Here is an 18,479-nt window from a genome sequence, read left to right on the forward strand (position 1 = left end):
TCATTTCTTTGTTCTGAGATACGGAGGTTAGTCCACATGACCTTCTCTCCCAAGGTTCTGTAACTCTGTGGTTCCAACTCTAAAGAAAGAGCACCTAGCATCCCCAGGTCAGGACTCACTGGGCCTGGACAGAATTGATTATTTCCCCCCATGAATAATCTGCTAACAATTTTCCTTCAACCATTTTGTTTGGCTGAAAAGGTAGCCTTATGTACTTTTCATTCCTTAGAATACTACCGGGAATGAACTACAAGAGTCACAGGATAATGATCATATTTATTATTTTATTGCTACATCGGAGGTGAAAATAAACTGTAAGATGCTGCCAAAGGATGCAACTTCATGAAGACTATGAAACAACTGAGGCACCCATTGTAGAAGGTTAAAATTGGCTTATCCTGTATGAGGTGGAAGGACTACACATACAACTGTCATCAATGGCAAGATTATTGACGGCATCTGCCATTTGGAATTTACATACCAATGGGAAGTTTAGAAAGGAACTTAAGGAAACATTCACTACCCCAGACCTCTTAGCCAGGAAATATAGGTGAGAAGAAATCAGAAGATGCCTGGAATCTCTACAAACACATAGGTTTACCAAAAAAACAAGCCTAAAACCAAGACCGTCAGGAAATGTTGAAATCTGCTCTTGAGAGGAGATCCCCATTTTATGATGTTCGGACACAGTCTTTCTCCTGCTGGATAGCTAGGGGGGAAAAGAAACAAAAAATTACAAAAGTCTTTTCCTAAGTTCAGCTTCTTCCAAAAGAACTCTTTGTAAGTCATTGAAGGCTGCCATACATGCTTTAAATTTGGAATGCCAAGGCATTAACCACGAAACTCACAGTGTGGTGTGTGCATGCATGTATGTGCACACTAACCACCTGAACTACCAATTAGAAACTACATCAACTGTAAGATTTGTTTTTCCAAATGCTGTTGCCATTTTTTTTTTCAGATTATTCAAGACCGAGGAGTAATCGGAGAACTTTCTTCAGATTTATTTATCGCTATATAGTCGGGAAAGTGTACATTTTCAGATAATTTTAACTAATGTTGCAACTTTCAAACAAAACTGATATAACAAAAGGGGCCTCTCAGCTTTTGTGAATATGCTTAGAGTTTCTCCATCAGGCTGTAACTCCAAAGGGCAGAACCGATCTCTCGAATCTGAGAGATTTGAGTATACCCAGAAGTACATTTGTTATCTCACCTTATCTTGTCATCATATATAGAAGGCCAAAACTACAGATTCTACAGGGTTCTTTAAGGATGATATTATGGACTAAAATTTCTAAATGTAGAAAAATACCAAATACCCCAAAGTGGACAAAATCTAAATGTCTTTTAGTGCTACATCCAATATTGCAAGATTGGTTTTAATGTGGTTTTTAATCATTTTCAAACAAGAAACTAGTTTTTTATTGCCCCATCACTACTAGGCCCATCATGTGCAAACCAGAAGAAAACTATTTGATAGTTTTACCCATTGCATTAAATACCATGGTGCTCTAATTATTGCTTACTTTGTGGCAAAAATTTACTAGAAGATTTACCGAACCTGTTAACTTTCTCCAATGTTTATTTCTACTAGAAACCCCCATGACTTACTTTCCTTTGAGGGAAGAGTATTTTTTTCTTCAGTATTAGTTTTCTTCAGTTTGGACCTGTCAAACTTCTCCACTTCCGACAAGTCTGGTTTATCACTCATCTTGACTAGAAGATAGACCGAAAAGAAAAAAAAAAAAAATTGTTACTTTTATCTTTTTGAGACAGGGTCTCACTCTCTCGCCCCGACTGGCCTGTAGTGGCACAATACCGGCTCGCTGCAACCTCCGCCTCCTGGGTTCAAGCAATTCCTCTGCCTCAGCCTCCCAAGTAGCTGGGATTACAAACAAGCGTGCACCACCATGCCCAGCTAATTTTTGTATTTTTAGTAGAGACAGGGGTCTCACCATGTTGGCCAGGCTGGTCTCAAACTCCTGGCCTGACGTGATCAGCCCGTCTCGGCCTCCCAAAGTGCTGGGATTACAGGAGTGAGCCACTGCGCCCTGCCAGAAAAAAAGATTTTTAAGAAAACTCACCTGGCAGAACTATCTTTGGACTAAGGGGTCACAAGCAAAAATTTTCACGTTTCCTATCAATGTGTATTCTACCTGCTCATTTTCAACAGAACAAACAACAACAGATCTTAGAAAAGACATCTTTTTGTTAGTATAATTTAAACTCCACAGCATTAGCCATTTCTGATAGGCAGTAAATGCCATTGGATCAGAACGCCCCAGAAACCAAGATGCTCTAGAAACGCAGAGCCAATAGGTCTTACTCTTAAAATCACAGCAAGGGTAAAATGGAGGTAATAGAAGCATAAGACCAGACAGGAATAGAAGGGAAAAAAAAGTCTGGCTTTAACCAGGTAATGATTTTGTAACAGGAGATAGCACTATTTGAGCATCTTCGCTTTCTATTACTTTTGGGTTTTGGCATTTTTCTTGGGACATGGAGAGCAGCACACAACAAAGTGGCATAAGTTGTACTAATTTATTTCTATTTTAAATCCCCAAAGAAGACAGTACATTAAGACACTACAACACACGTGTCATAGCTCCTTGCGGCACCGGTTTGTAAACGCTATCAAAAGGGACAGTTAACTAGGATCAGACCCAGGACTACAGCAAAATGGAATAAACCAAACATAAGTGGGTCTTCTTTCACCATCTTTTCTCTGCAGAGAGAGATGCAAGGAGATGAGGCTCAGAGGTGCGTGACTGTGGACCTGACCGAATGCCTGGTGCCCTGTGAGCGTCCGGAGTCTGTCCAGAAGAGACAATAGGATATCCCGGAAATCGCCAGGGAGAGCTCGGGTGCGCGAGCCCGGCCCCACCCTGGGGGAGTAAGACACTTCGTCTAGTGCCCGGGGTAGAATGGAGAGGCCCCCAAGCAGCCAGAAGTGCCGAACGTGCCTCCATTCCGTCGAGGTTACCCTAAGGCCCTACTCTGCCGAGCGATCAGACTCCAAGCTCGGCGCTGGGAAATGGAACTAACAAATAAATAACAGCGGGGCCGGGCGTAGAGGCCAGTCTGTCAGGAGCAGTTGGCATACTTTTTCAAGTAACTATTAGCGTTGTCGGGCGCCCAGCCCAACGGCCATGGGAGGAGAGGGAACGAGGGCCCAGCCCCAGAGGGCCCATTCCTGGCGGCCCCCAAACTCCGCATCCTCTAAGCCTCCGAGCCGCAGCTACCGCGGACGGGCCGCTTTAGGGGTTCGTCCCCCCTCCCCTTCCCGGGGCCTTATTTTCAGGGGCCGGCCCCCCGGGAGGGCTCCGCGTCGCGCGCAGAGGGCGGCGCCGGGGGGAAGACAAAGGCGCGGGCGGACTCGCCGGGCCGGGCGGCGGTGCAGACGCGAAGCGCCAGCCCCAACCCGGCCGCTCTGGCTCCCGAAGGCGCGGCATCCCCACCTCGCGACCCCCACGCCTTCCCGTCCCCATGGTCCTCTGGCTCCGTGAGGCCGCACGTCCTCACCTGAAGGGTCGAAGGCTCGGGAAAGGCCGTCCGCGGGGCTGAGACCGAGGCTGGCTCCAGACTAGGTTAGCGTTCCCGCGCAGAGCCCCGCACTGCTAAGCCGGGTAGCAGCCCCGCCTCAGCCCTCTCTCATTGGCCGAGGGTTTCCGGGCTCATCTCCTTCCGCTCTTCCGCTGGGGCCTCCAGAGCCTGCGCCCACCGTCTCCTCGACCATCAGAAGCTTCGTGACGTCAGAGCAGACCCCGCCCACCCAGGCCCCACCTCCCAGGCCTCTCCCACTTTTAGTCCTGAAGGTCCACATTCCCTTCATCCCAACAGAGGCTTCTGCAGTAAGCAGATGCATCTCGCCCGGTGTGCTTAGAACATCTCGAACACGAAGGTCCAAGCTGAATAACCAGCATTTAGGCTCTCTTGGCTTTTTATAGCCACTGGGGCCTAAGGACACTATGACAACCTAACAGTAGGTTGGGAGTGGGGCTTGGTGTTTTCTGCTCTAATCTTTGGCCAGGTCGTCGAGTAAGGGTTCTCGTGGTGAGGATGGGTGCTTCAGGGCCATTCAACTGGTCATTTCTGTGACATAGTACTCTCCTATGAAATGTAAAAGTCACATTTGTAACTTTCTCGGCCACTGAACATGATAACAGTCAGTTCATAATCACAGAACAACTGAGGGTATTCACCTTTATATCCCCAATCCCTAGGACTCTGGCCCACGTGATACATGGGTTGTGGAGCTGTCTGTCTATACATTGATGTAATAAATCTGTGACAAAGGAATTTTCGGACAGTAGCACCACCCACTGTCTGTTGGAAGAGAAAATTGAGGATCTGGTATTTACTTGAAAGGACTAAGTGTTCAACATCATCTTCTGGATACTCACCCAGAAACTTAGACTGTTAATGTAAGATGGAGGTAGAACTATGTCTTTAGCTTGCATCCCATGTACAGTGACATAGATCTATATAAATCAGAAATGATTCCACAAGGATTTCTCAAGCCTTCCCCACTTCATTCCCCTTTTCTTCGCTCTTGTAGCACTTTCTATTAATTTGAGAATTGTATATGTTTGTTGGAGAAACTTTTAAAACACGAAGGCATACTCATTCAACAAACAATATTCATTGACTACTTACAATGTCCCTGGCATTAAATATAATAAACACCAGTGTTTCAACTACTCAAATTTCAATGTTGTTAACATTTAGGTATATTTACTTTGTCTTTCTTTTAAGGAATGAAAACTTTACAGAAAAAAAAAATTGAGTTTTCCCTGACTTCTACTCCCTTTCCATTCCCCCTCCCACTTCTCCAGGGGTAGTCCTGTCCTGAATGTGACGTGTAGCTTTCAGTGTATTTTTTTAAATTTTAAGTTCAGGGGTACATGTGCAGGTTCGTTACATAGGTAAACAGTGTTATGGGCGTTTGTTGTACAGATTATTTCATCACCCAGATAGTCAGCCTAGTACCCATTAGATATTTTTACTGATCCTCTCCATCTTCCCACCCTCCACCCTCTGACAGGTCCCACTGTGTGTTGTTTCCCTCTGTATCCATGTGTTCTCGTAATTTAGCCCCTACTTACAAGTGAGAACATGCGGTATTTAGTTTTCTGTTCCTGCATTAGTTTGCTAAGGATAATGGCTTCCACCTCCATCCATGTCCCTGCAAAGGACATGATCTCTTTCTTTTTTATGTCTGCATAGTATTCCATACTGTATATATACCACATTTTCATTTATCCAGTCTATCACTGATGGGCATTTAGATTGATTCCATGTCTTTACTATTGTGAATAGTGTTCCAATGAACATACCTGTGCATGTGTCTTTATAACAGAACAATTTCTATTCTATCTGGTATATACCTAGCAATGGGATTGCTGGGTCAAATGGTATTTCTGCCTTTAGGTCTTTGAGGAATTGTCACACTGTCTTTCACAATGGCTGAACCAATTTATACTTCCAGTAACAGTGTACAAGCATACCTTTTTCTCCACAACCTTGACAGCATCTGTTATTTTTTGACTTTTTAATAATAATATGACTTTTGACTTTTTAATAATAGCCATTCTGACTGGTGCGAGATCAAAAGCCTTGTGCTTTTGATTTGCATTTCGCTAATGATCAGTGATGTTGAGCTTTTTTTTATGTGATTGTTGGCCACATGTATGTCTTCTATTGAAAAGTGTGTGTTAGGCCTCAGAAATAAAGACACATATCTACAACCATCTGATCTTTGACAAACCTGACAAAAACAAGCAACGGGGAAAGGATTCCCTGTTTAATAAATGATGTTGGGAAAACTGGCTAGCCATATGCAGAAAGCTGAAACTGGATCCCTTCTTTACACCTTATACAATAATTTACTCCAGATGGATTAAAGATTTAAACATAAGACATAACACCAAAATACCTTGGAATACAACTCACAAGGAACGTAAGGGACCTCTTCAAGGAGAACTACAAACCACTGCTCAACGAAATCAGAGAGGACACAAACAGATGGAGAAACATTCCATGTTCATGGTTAGGAAGAATTAATATCGTGAAAATGGCTATACTGCCCAAAGTAATTTACAGAATCAACGCTATCCCCATCAAGCTACCATTGACTTTCTTCACAGAACTGGAAAAAACCACCATGAACTTCATATGGAACCAAAAGAGAGCCCGCATAGCCAAGTCAATTCTAAGCAAAAAGAACACAGCGGGGGCATCACACTACCGGATTTCAAACTATACTACAAGGCTACAGTAATCAAAACAGCATGGTACTGGTACCAAAACAGAGATATAGACCAATGGAACAAAACAGAGGCACCGGAGGCAACACAACATACCTACAACTATACAATCTTTGATAAACCTGACAAAAACAAGCAAGGGGGAAAGGATTCCCTGTTCAACAAATGGTGTTGGGAAAACTGGCTAGCCACGTGCAGAAAGCAGAAACTGGACCCCTTCCTGACACCTTACACTAAAATTAACTCCAGATGGATTAAAGACTTAAACATAAGACCTGGCACCATAAAAACCCTAGAAGGAAATCTAGGCAAAACTATCCAGGACATAGGAGTAGGCAAGGACTTCATGAACAAAACACCAAAAGCATTGGCAACAAAAGCCAAAATAGACAAATGGGACCTAATCAAACTCCACAGCTTCTGCACGGCAAAAGAAACAGTCACTAGAGTGGATCGGCAACCAACAGAATGGGAAAAAATTTTTGCAGTTTACCCATCTGACAAAGGGCTGATATCCAGAATTTACAAAGAACTCAAATGGATTTACAGGAAAAAAACAAACAAGCCCATTCAAAAGTGGGCACAGGATATGAACAGACACTTTACGAAAGAAGACATATATGAGGCCAACAATGATATGAAAAAATGCTCATCATCACTGGTCATCAGAGAGATGCAAATCAAAACCACGTTGAGATACCATCTCACGCCAGTTAGAATGGCGGTCATTAATAAATCTGGAGACAACAGATGCTGGAGAGGATGTGGAGAAAAAGGAACACTTTTACACTGTTGGTGGGAGTGTAAATTAGTTCAACCATTGTGGAAGACAGTGTGGCGATTCCTCAAGGCCTTAGAAATAGAAATTCCATTTGACCCAGCAATCCCATTCCCATTACTGGGTATATATCCAAAAGACTATAAATCGTTCTACTATAAGGACACATGTACACGAATGTTCATTGCAGCACTCTTTACAATAGCAAAGACCTGGAATCAACCCAAATGCCCATTGATAATAGACTGGATTGGAAAAATGTGGCACATATACACCATGGAATATTATGCAGCAATCAGAAATGATGAGTTTGTGTCATTTGTAGGGACATGGATAAATCTGGAGAACGTCGTCCTCAGCAAACTGACACAAGAACAGAAAATGAAACACCGCGTATTCTCACTCATAGGTGGGTGATGAAAAATGAGAACACATGGACACAGAAAGGGGAGTACTAAACACCGGGGTCTATTGGGGGGAAAAGGGGAGGGCCAGTGGGAGGGGGAGGTGGGGAGGGATAGCCTGGGGAGAAATGCCAAATGTGGGTGAAGGGGAGAAGGAAAGAAAAGCACACTGCCATGTGTGTTCCTACGCAACTGTCTTACATGCTCTGCTCATGTACCCCAAAACCTAAAATCCAATAAAAAATTAAAAAAAAAAAAAGACATAACGCCATAAAAACCCTAGAAGAAGCCAGGTGCAATGGCTCACGCTTGTAATCCCAGCACTTTGGGAGGCTGAGGCAGGTGGATCAGGAGGTCAGGAGTTCAAGACCAGCCTGGCCAACGCAGTGAAACCCCAACTTTACTAAAACTACAAAAATTAGCTGGGCGTGGTGGCAGGCACCTGTAATCCTAGCTACTTGGGAGGCTAAGGCAGGAGAATCACTTGAACCTGGGCGATGGAGGTTGCAGTGAGCTGAGATGTCGCCACTGCACTCTACCCTGGGTGACAGAGCCAGACTCCGTCTCAAAACAAAAAAACAAGCAAACAAAAACTCTAGAAGAAAACCTAGGCAATACCATTCAGAACATAGGCATGGGCAAGGACTTCATGACTGAAACACCAAAAGCAATGGCAACAAAAGCCAAAATAGACAAAAGGGATCTAATTAAACTAAAGAGCTTCTGCATAGCGAAAGAAACTATCAGTAGAGTGAACTGGCAACCAAGAGAATGGGAAAAATATTTTGCAATCTACCCATCTGACAGAGGGCTAGTATCCAGAATCAACAAAGAACTAAAACAAATTTACAAGAAATAAACAACCCAATCGAAAAGTGGGCAGAGGATATAAACAGATGCCTTTCAAAAGAAGACATATATGCAGCCAACAAGCATATGAAAAAAGCTCATCATCACTGGTCATTAAAGAAATGCAAATCAAAACTGTACTGAGATACCATCTCATGCCAGTTAGAATGGAGATCATTAAAAAAATCAGGAGACAACAGATGCTGGAGAGGATATGGAGAAATAGGAATGCTTTTACACTGTTGGTGGGTGTGTACGTTAGTTCAACCATTGTGGAAGACAATGTGGCGATTCCTCAAGGATCTAGAACTAGAAATACCATTTGACCCAGCAATCCCATTACTGGGTATATACCCAAAGGATTATAAATCATTCTATTATAAAGACACACGTACACGTATTTTTATTGAAGCACTGTTCACAATAGCAAAGACTTGGAACCAACCCAAATGCCCATCAGTGATAGAATGGATAAAGAAAACATGGCACATATACAGCATGGAATACTATGCAGCCATAAAAAAGGATGAGTGGGGACATGTCCTTTGCAGCGACATGGATGAATCTGGAAACTATCATTCTCAGCAAAGTGACACAAGAACAGAAATCCAAACACTGCATGTTCTCACTCATAAGTGGGAGTTGAACAATGAGAACACATGGACACGGGGAGGGGGACATCACACACTGGGGCCTGTTGGGGGGTGGGGGTTAAGGGGAGGGATAGCAGAGAAGTGGCGGACTAGGGAAATTATAGCATTAGGAGAAATGCGTAATGGAGATGACAGGATGATGGATGCAGCAAACAACGATGACGTGTGTATACCTACGTAACAAACCTGCACATTCTGCACATGTAACCCAGAACTTAAAGTATAATAATAAAAATAAATAAATACCAAAAAAGAAGGTAGGTAATAGCAAATTACTCCCAGCTAAAGAGCACATTCTAACCTAATGCAAGGAAGCTAAGAACCTTAATAAAATGTTAGAGGAATTGCTGACTAGAATAACCAGTTTAAAGAAGAATATAAATGACCTGATGGGGCTGAAAAACACAGCACAAGAACTTTATGAAGCATACACATATTTTCAATAACTGAATCAATCAAGTGGAAGAAAGGATATCAGGGATTGAAGATAAACTTAATGAAATAAAGTATGAAGACAAGATTAAAGAGAATGAAAAGGAACAAGCAAAGCCTTCAATATGGGACTATGTGAAAAAAAACCAAACCTAAGTTTTATTGGTGTACTTGAAAGTGACAAGGAAAATGGAACCAAGTTGGAAAACACACTTCAGGATATTATCCAGGAGAACATCTCCAACTTAGCAAGAAAGGCCAACATTCAAATTCAGGAAATACAGAGAAGACCACAAAGATACTCCTCGAGAAGAGCAACCCCAAGACACATAATCGTCAGATTCAGCAAGGTTAAAATGAAGGAAAAATGTTAAGGGCAGCCAGAGAGAAAGGTTGGGTTATCAAAAGGGAAGCCCATCAGACTCACAGCAAATCTCTCTGCAGAAACCCTAGAAGCCAGAAGAAAGTGGGGGCCAATATTCAACATTCTTAAAGACAAGAATTTTCAACCCAGAATTTCATATCCAGCCAAACTAAGCTTTATGAGCAAAAGAGAAATAAAATTCTTTACAGACAAGGAACTGTATCACCACCAGGCCTGCCCTACAAGAGCTCCTGAAGGTAGCACTAAACATGGAAAGGAACAAGTACCAGCCACTGTGAAAATATACCAAACTGTAAAGACCATCAACACTATGAAGAAACTGTATCAACTAATGGGCAAAAGAACCAGCTAGCATCAAAATGGCAGGATGAAATTCAAACAAAACAATATTAACCTTAAATGTAAATGGGCTAAATGCCCCAATCAAAAAACACAGATGGGCAAATTGGATAAAAAGCCAAGACTCATCAGTGTACTGCATTCAGGAAACCCATCTCATGTGCAAAGATAGACATAGGCTCAAAATAAAGGGATGGAGAAAGATTTACCAAGCAAATGGAGAGCAAAAAAAGCAGGGATTGCAATCCTTGTCTCTGATAAAATGGGCTTCAAACTAACAAAGATCAAAAGAGGCAAAGAAGGGCATTACATAATGGTGAAAGGATCAGTGCAACAAGAAGAGCTAACTATCCTAAATACATAAGTTCCCAATACAGGAGCACCCAGATACATAAAGCAAGTTCTTAATGACCTGCAAAGGGACTTACACTCCCACACAATAATAATGGGACACTTTAACACCCCACTGTCAATACTAGACAGATCAACAAGACAGAAAATTAACAAGGACATCCAGGACGTGAACTCAGATGGGGACCAAGCAGACCTAACAGACACTACAGAACTCTCCACCCAGAACCCACAGAATATACATTCTTCTCAGCACCACATCACACTTACTCTAAAACTGACCACATAATTGGAAGTAAATCACTCCTCAGCAAATGCAAAAGAATGGAAATTATAACAGTCTCTCAGACGACAGTGCAATCAAATTACAACTCAGGATTAAGAGTGGCAATTTACAACTCATTCAAAACTGCATAACTACATGGAAACAAACAACTTGCTCCTGAATGACTACTGGATAAATAATGAAATGAAGGCAGAAATAAAGATGTTCTTTGAAACCAATGAGAATGGAGACATGACATACCAGAATCTCTGGGCCACATTTAAAGCCGTGTATAGAGGGAAATTTATAGCACTACATGACCACATGAGAAGTGAAGAAAGATCTAAAATCGACATCCTAAAGTCACACTTAAAAGAACTAGAGGAGCAAGATCAACCAAATTCAAAAGCTAGCAGAAGACAAGAAATAACTAAGAGCAGAGCAGAACTGAAGGAGCTAGAGACACAAGAAAACCCTTCGAAAAAATCACTAAGTCCAAGAGCTGTTTTTTTTAAAAGATCAACAAAATAGATAGACCGCTAGCCAGAGTAATAAAAAAAAAAGAGAGAAGATTCAAATAGATGCAATTAAAACTGATAAAGGGGATATCACCACTGATCCCACAGAAATACAAACTATCATCAGAGATTACTACAAACAACTCTATGCAGATAAAACTGTAAATCTAGAAGAGACTAGTGGATAAATTCCTGGACACTTACACCCTCCCAAGACTAAACCAGGAAGAAGTTGAATTTCTGAATGGACTATTAACAAGGTCTGAAATTGAGGCAGCAATTAGTAGCCTACCAACCAAAAAAAAATCCAGAACCCAATGGGTTCATAGCTGAATTATACCAGAGGTGCAAGGAGGAGCTGGTTCCATTCCTTCTGAAACTATTCCAAACAATACAAAAAGAGGGGATGCTCCCTAACTCATTTTATGAGACCAACATCATCCTGATACCAAAACCTGGCAGAGATGCAACTACAAAAGAAAATTTCAGGCCAATATCCATGATGAATATTTATGCAAAAATCTTCAATAAAATGCTGGCAAACCAAATCCAACAGCACCTCAAAAAGCTTATCCATCATGATCAAGTTGGTTTCATCCCAGAGATGCAAGTCTGGTTCAACATCTGCATATATATAAATGTAATCCATCACATAAACAGAACCAAGGACAAAAACCACATGATTATCTCAATAGATGCAGAGAAGACCTTCGACAAAATTCAACAGCGCTTTATGTTGAAAACTCTCAATAAACTATGCATCAATGGATTGTATCTCAAAATAATAAGAGCTATTTATGACAAATCCACAGCCAATATCATACTGAATGGGCAAAAAGTGGCACAAGACAAGGATGCTGTCTCTCATCACTCCTATTCAACATAGTATTGGAAGTTCTGGCTAGGACCATCAGGCAAGAAAAAGAAATAAAGTGTATTTGAATAGGAAGAGAGGATGTCAAATTGTCCCTGTTTGCAGATCACATGATTGTATATTTAGAAAACCCCATTGTCTCAGCCCAAAATCTCCTTAAACTGATAAGCAACTTCAGCAATGTCTCAGGATACAAAATCAATGTGCAAAAATTGCAAGCATTCCTATACACCAATAATAGACAAACAGAGAGCCAAATCATTAGCGAACTGCCATTCACAATTGCTACAAAGAGAATAAGATACCTAGGAATGCAACTAACAAGGGATATAAAGGACCTCTTCAAGGAGAACTACAAATGACTGCTGAGGGAAATAAGAGTGGACATGAACAGATGGAAAAACATTCCATGCTCATGGTTAGGAAGAATCAATATCGTGAAAATGGCCAAACTGCCCAAAGTAATTTATACATTCAATGCTATCCCCATCAAGCTACAAATGAATCTTCACAGAATTAGAAAAAAAACCACCTTAAACTTCAGGTGAAATCAAAAAAGAGCCCGCATAGCCAAGACAATCCTAAGTGAAATACACCAATCTGGAGGCATCACCCTACCTGATTTCAAATTATATTACAAGGCTACAGTAATCAAAACAGCATGGTACTGGTACCAAAACAGGGATATAGACCACTGAATCAGAACAGAGGCCTCAGAAAGAATGCTACACAACTACAACCATCTGATCTTTGACTAACCTGACAAAACAAGCAGTGGGGAAAAGATTCCCTATTTAATAAATGGTGTTGAGAAAACTGGCTAGCCATATGCAGGAAGCTGAAACTGGATCCCTTCCTTACACCTTACACAAAAATTAACTCTAGATGGATTAAAGATTTAAACATGAGGCCTAACACCATAAAAACTCTGGAAGAAAACCTAGGCAATGCCATTCAGGACATAGACATGGGCAACAACTTCATTACTAAAACACCAAAAGCAATGTCAATAAAAGCCAAAATAAACAAATGGGATCTAATTATACTTAAGAGCGTCTGCACAGCAAAAGAAACTCTCAATATAGTGAACCAGCGACCAACAGAACGGGAAAATCTTTTTGCAGTCTACCCATCTGACAAAGGGCTACTATCCAGAATCTACAGAGAACTTAAACAAATTTACAAGAGAAAAACAAACTACCCCATCAAAAAGTGGGCAAACAATATGAACAGATACTTTTCAAAAGAAGACATTTATGCAGCCAACAAACATACGAAAAAAAGCTCACCATCACTGGTCGTTAGAGAAATGTAAATCAAAATCACATTGAGATACAATCTCATGCCAGTTAGAATGCTGATCATTAAAAAATCAGGAGACAACAGATGCTGGAGAGGATGTGGAGGAATAGGAATGCTTTTACACTGTTGGTGAGAGTGTAAGTTAGTTCAACCATTGTGGAAGACAATGTGGCAATTCCTCAAGGATCTAGAACTAGAAATACCATCTGACCCAGCAATCCCATTACTGGGTATATACCCAAAGAATTATAAATCATTCTATTATAAAGACACACGTACACATATATTTACTGAAGCACTGTTCACAATAGCAAAGACTTGGAACCAACCCAAATGTCCATCAATGATAGACTGGATAAGGAAAATGTGACGCATATACACCATGGAATACTGTGCAGCCATAAAAGGAAGAGTTCATGTCCTTTGCAGGGACATGGATGAATCTGGAAAACGTCGTTCTCAGCAAACTGGCACAAGAACAGAAAACCAAACACCACATGTTCTCACTAATAAGTGGGTGTTGAACAATGAGAACACATGGACACAGGGAGGGGGACATCACACAGTGGGGCCTGAGGGTGGGGGTTAGGGGAGGAATAGCAGGGACTGGGGAGATGGGGAGGGGTAGCGTTAGGAGAAATACCTAATGTAGATGACAAATACCTAATGTTGATAGATGCAACAAACCACCATCATGGCATGTGTATGCCTATGTAACAAACCTGCACGATCTGCACATGTACCCCAGAACTTAAAGTATAATTTTAAAAAATAGACCACTAGCCAGACTAATAAAGAAGAAGAGAGAAGACTCAAATAGACACAATAAAAAAATGATTAAGGGGATATCACCACTCATCCCGCAGAAACACCTCTACACAAATAAACTAGAAAATCTAGAAGAAATGGATTAATTCCTGGACACATACACCCTCCCAACACTAAACCAGGAAGAAGTCAAATCCCTGAGTAGACCAAGAACAGGTTCTGAAATTGAGGCAGTAATTAACAGCCTACCAACCACAAAAAGCCCAGGACCAGATGGATTCAAAGCCAAAATCTACCAGAGGTACAAAGAGGAGATGGTACCATTCCTTCTGAAACTATTTCAAACAATTGAAAAAGAGGGACTCCTCCCTAACTCATTTTATGAGACCAGCATCATCCTGTTAGCAAATCCTGGCAGAGACGTGGCAAAAAAAGAAAATTTCAGGCCAGTACCCCTGATGAATGTTGATGCGAAAATCCTCAATAAAATACTGGCAAACCAAATCCAGCAGCACATCAAAAAGCTTATGCACCATCATCAAGTCGACTTCAGCTCTGGGATGCAAGGCTGGTTCAACATACACAAATCAACAAACTTAATCCATCACATAAACACAACCAATGCAAAACAAACCTCATGATTACCTCAATAGATGCAGAAAAGCCCTTTGATAAAATTCGACACCCCTTTATGCTAAAAACACTCAATAAACTAGGTATTTATGGAACATATCTCAAAAAAATATGAGCTATTTATGACAAACCCGCAGCTAATGTCATACTGAACGGGCAAAAGCTGGAAGCATTCCCTTTGCAAACTGGCACAAGACAAGCATACCCTCTCTCACCACTCCTATTCAACATGGAAGTTATGGCCAGGGCAATCAGGCAAGAGAAAGAAACAAAGGGTATTGAAATAGGAAGAGGGGAAGTTATATTATCTCGGTTTTCAGATGACGTCATTGTATATTTAGAAAACCCCATTGTCTCAGCCCAGAAACTCCTTAAGCTGATAAGCAACTTCAGCAAAGTCTCAGGATACAAAACCAATGTGCAAAAATCACAAGCATTCCTATACACCAATAATATACAAACAGAGGGCCAAATCATGAGCAAACTCCCATTCACAATTGCTTCAAAGAGAATAAAATACCTAGGAATACAACTTACAAGGGATGTGGAAAACCTTTTCAAGGAAATAAGAGAGTACACAAACAAACGGAAAAACATTTCATGCTCACGGATAGGGAGAATCAATATCGTGAAAATGGCCATACTGCCCAAAGTAATTTATAGATTCAGTGCTCCTCCCATCAAGCTACCACTGACTTTCTTCACAGAAACAGAAAATCAAATACTACATGTTCTCATTCATAAGTGGGAGTTGAACAGTGAGAACATATGGGCACAGGGAGGGGAACATCACACACTGGGGCCTGTCGGGGGTGGTGGGCAAGGGGAGGGATAGCAGTAGGAGAAATACCTAAATGTAGATGATGGGTTGAAGAGGGCAGGAAACCACTATGGCACATGTATAGCTATGCAACAAACCTGCACATTCTGCACATGTATCCCAGAACTTAAAGTATTTTTTTAAAAGGAATACAATCCTGTCATTGGTGGCAACATAGTTGAGCTCCGAGGACATTATGTGAAGTGAAATGTTAAGTGAAATAAGCCAGGCATAGAAAGACAAATATCACATGTCCTCACTCATGTGGGAGATAAACAAACTGATCTCAAGGAGGCAGAGAGTAGAAGTGTGTTTACCAGAGGCTGGGAAGGGTGCTGCAGAGGGGCGAATGAAGAGAGATTGGTTAATGCGTGCAGAAATACAGTTAGAGGGAAGGAATAAGCCCTAGTGTTCAATAGCACAACAGAGTGATCACAGTATCCAATTTATTGTGTATTTCAAAATAGCTAGAAGAGAAGTTCGGAATGTTCCCCACACAAAGAAATGACAAATTTTTTAGATGACAGATATCCCAATTACCCTGATTTGATCATTGCATATTTGTACACATCTATCAAAATATCAGATGTACCCCAGAAACATATACAATTACTACACATCAATAAAACTAATAAACTGTAAAAAAAAAACCTGAAAACAACCAGAATGTCCCTCAAAGTTATCATAAATAAATTATAGTATATTTATAAAATGGTAAACTGTACAACAATGAAAATGGATCAACTACAGCTATCTGCAATATCGATGAGTCTCACAAGCAATGAGGAGTGAAACAAGATCGTCACAATTCCAAGTTTAAAAAGCATTTAATGTTCAAACATCTGTAAAAGAAAACTGTTGTTTAGGGATGCTTATAAGGAAGAAAACCTATAAACCAAAGTAAAGAAATGATTATCACAAAAGTCAGCATGGGGGCTACCCCTAAGATGGAGGGAGGGATGTCATCAGTGGTGGGGGAGAGGAGTAGTTTATTTAAAAGTTCCATTTTTTTCCCTGGCTGGTTATTACATGGGTGATGGCTTTATAATTATTCTTTAAACTGGCAGTTCTCTTCTGAATGTATCTTTCTTAAAGAAATAGAAAGCAAGTTCACTAGTTGGAAATAATGAGGGAGGGGGTATTAAAAGATTTGAGGAAAGGAAAATGATATGAAAGAACAAGAGACATTAGAGAGTGAACAGACTAGAGAAATACGGTATTTTAATTCTATTCTTTTATGAAAGCTTTTTATATTGTTTCTGATTTTTATGCTTTTTCTTTCATATGCAACATTATTTTATATATAACTTTAACATACCATACTATATGTAGTTATCCCAGTAAAATTATAACGCTATTTAATGTTTTAAAATGAATTGTAAAAGCAAAATTAAGTCTAAATAAACCATATAATGATTTGTCATAAAACATGAGTTATTTATTATTTCAACTTGGGCTTTAAAAAACTGATTGTATTTAGACAAAAATATATATCATGCATATATTGTGTTGCATGATGACTTTATTCTTTTTCTTTTGACTTTCTTTTTTTAATTTTTATTTATTTATTTATTTATTTTTAATTTTTTTTAAATTTTTTGTTGCATTTTAGGTTTGGGGGTACATCTGCAGAACATGCAAGACAGTTGCATAGGTACACACATGGCAGTGTTTTGCTTCCTTTCTCCCCTTCACCCACATTTGGCATTTCTCCCCAGGCTATCCCTCCCCAGCTCCCCCCCACTGGCCCTCCCCTTTTCCCCCCAATAGACCCCAGTGTTTAGTACTCCCCTCCCTGTGTCCATGTGTTCTCATTTCTCATCACCCGCCTATGAGTGAGAATATGCGGTATTTCATTTTCTGTTCTTGTGTCAGTTTGCTGAGAATGATGTTCTCCAGAATCGTCCATGTCCCTACAAATGACACGAACTCATCATTTCTGATTGCTGCATAATATTCCATGGTGTATATGTGCCACATTTTCCCAGTCCAGTCTATCATCGATGGACATTTGGGTTGGTTCCAGGTCCTTGCTATTGCAAACAGTGCTGCAATGAACATTCAAATATCTCTTAAACTTATTAGCCATTTCCAACTTCTGAGTTGTGATTTGTGGTTGCTGTTTCGTTTTCCTTTTTTTCTTTTTTCTTTTTTTTTTGGTTTAAACCTGGTCAATGTTGAGTGTCGTTATATGTTTTAAATAAAAGCACCTTTCCGTTTCTATTCTCGGCTTGGAGGCTGTGGTATGGCCATTCCTCGTTCTCCTGATTCACTGAAGATGGTGATCAGAACTGAAGACAGCAGCCAGACCGCCAGGTCCTCTTCTGCCCAGGAGCCCTTGGCGGCCGTATCGGGGAGTTCCTGCTAAAGCCGGGGTGGCTTAGCCAGGGATAACAGTAGATTCTGAGATGGGTGAGAACCGGTCCACACGTGGACACGGTCGTTCCTCTGGCATCCGCATAATGGCCTTGGGCTCAGGAGGTCTGTCTCTCTTCAAGGAGCATGACCTGAAATTGCTGAACTTTGGGAGTTTTCAGTGACACCCTTCAAAGTGCGCAGGGAGTGTCGTGTATCAGCTGAGGAGGGCTGATGCGCTTTTGCCCTGTGAGGCATCTGTGTAAGTGCCTCTGACGTAGGCCACAGGGGGCGCCTAGGCTGGCAGACGACCACTGTGATTGGTTGACATGATGACAAGCAGTGGGATCACCCAATCACCTTAAAGGCAGTGAGGTTTGCTGACAGGCTCCCTGGGTAACACTTCATCCAACCAGATGTCGAGTTGGCCTGTGACGCAAACCCCCGCCAACTCCAAAGTGCCCCGCCCCCAACTTTCCCGGGT

At 41.2% G+C, this 18,479-nt stretch overlaps 1 protein-coding gene across 4 annotated transcripts; it reads right to left on the reverse strand.

The window, feature by feature from the left end:
• Positions 1-264: 264 nt before the first annotated feature.
• Positions 265-3,757, reverse strand: LOC128930637 (thymosin beta-15A-like). 4 transcript variants are annotated; one of them, XM_054251002.2, is made up of 4 exons: positions 3,526-3,757; positions 1,959-2,054; positions 1,615-1,719; positions 265-709 (listed from the first exon to the last, which is right to left on the reverse strand). In XM_054251002.2, exons 3-4 carry the CDS (start codon positions 1,712-1,714, stop codon positions 672-674), a joined length of 138 nt encoding a protein of 45 aa, XP_054106977.1. In that variant the 5' UTR covers positions 1,715-1,719; positions 1,959-2,054; positions 3,526-3,757; the 3' UTR covers positions 265-671. The 4 variants fall into 4 exon arrangements, with proteins under 4 accessions (XP_054106977.1, XP_078219856.1, XP_078219857.1 ...); XM_078363730.1 differs by having other exon boundaries at positions 3,107-3,622; XM_078363731.1 differs by lacking the exon at positions 3,526-3,757 and adding an exon at positions 2,719-2,839.
• Between the last annotated feature and the right edge of the window lie 14,722 nt (positions 3,758-18,479).

This window comes from Callithrix jacchus, chromosome X, assembly GCF_049354715.1.
Source record: "Callithrix jacchus isolate 240 chromosome X, calJac240_pri, whole genome shotgun sequence".
In the NCBI taxonomy this organism is placed as follows: domain Eukaryota; kingdom Metazoa; phylum Chordata; class Mammalia; order Primates; family Cebidae; genus Callithrix; species Callithrix jacchus.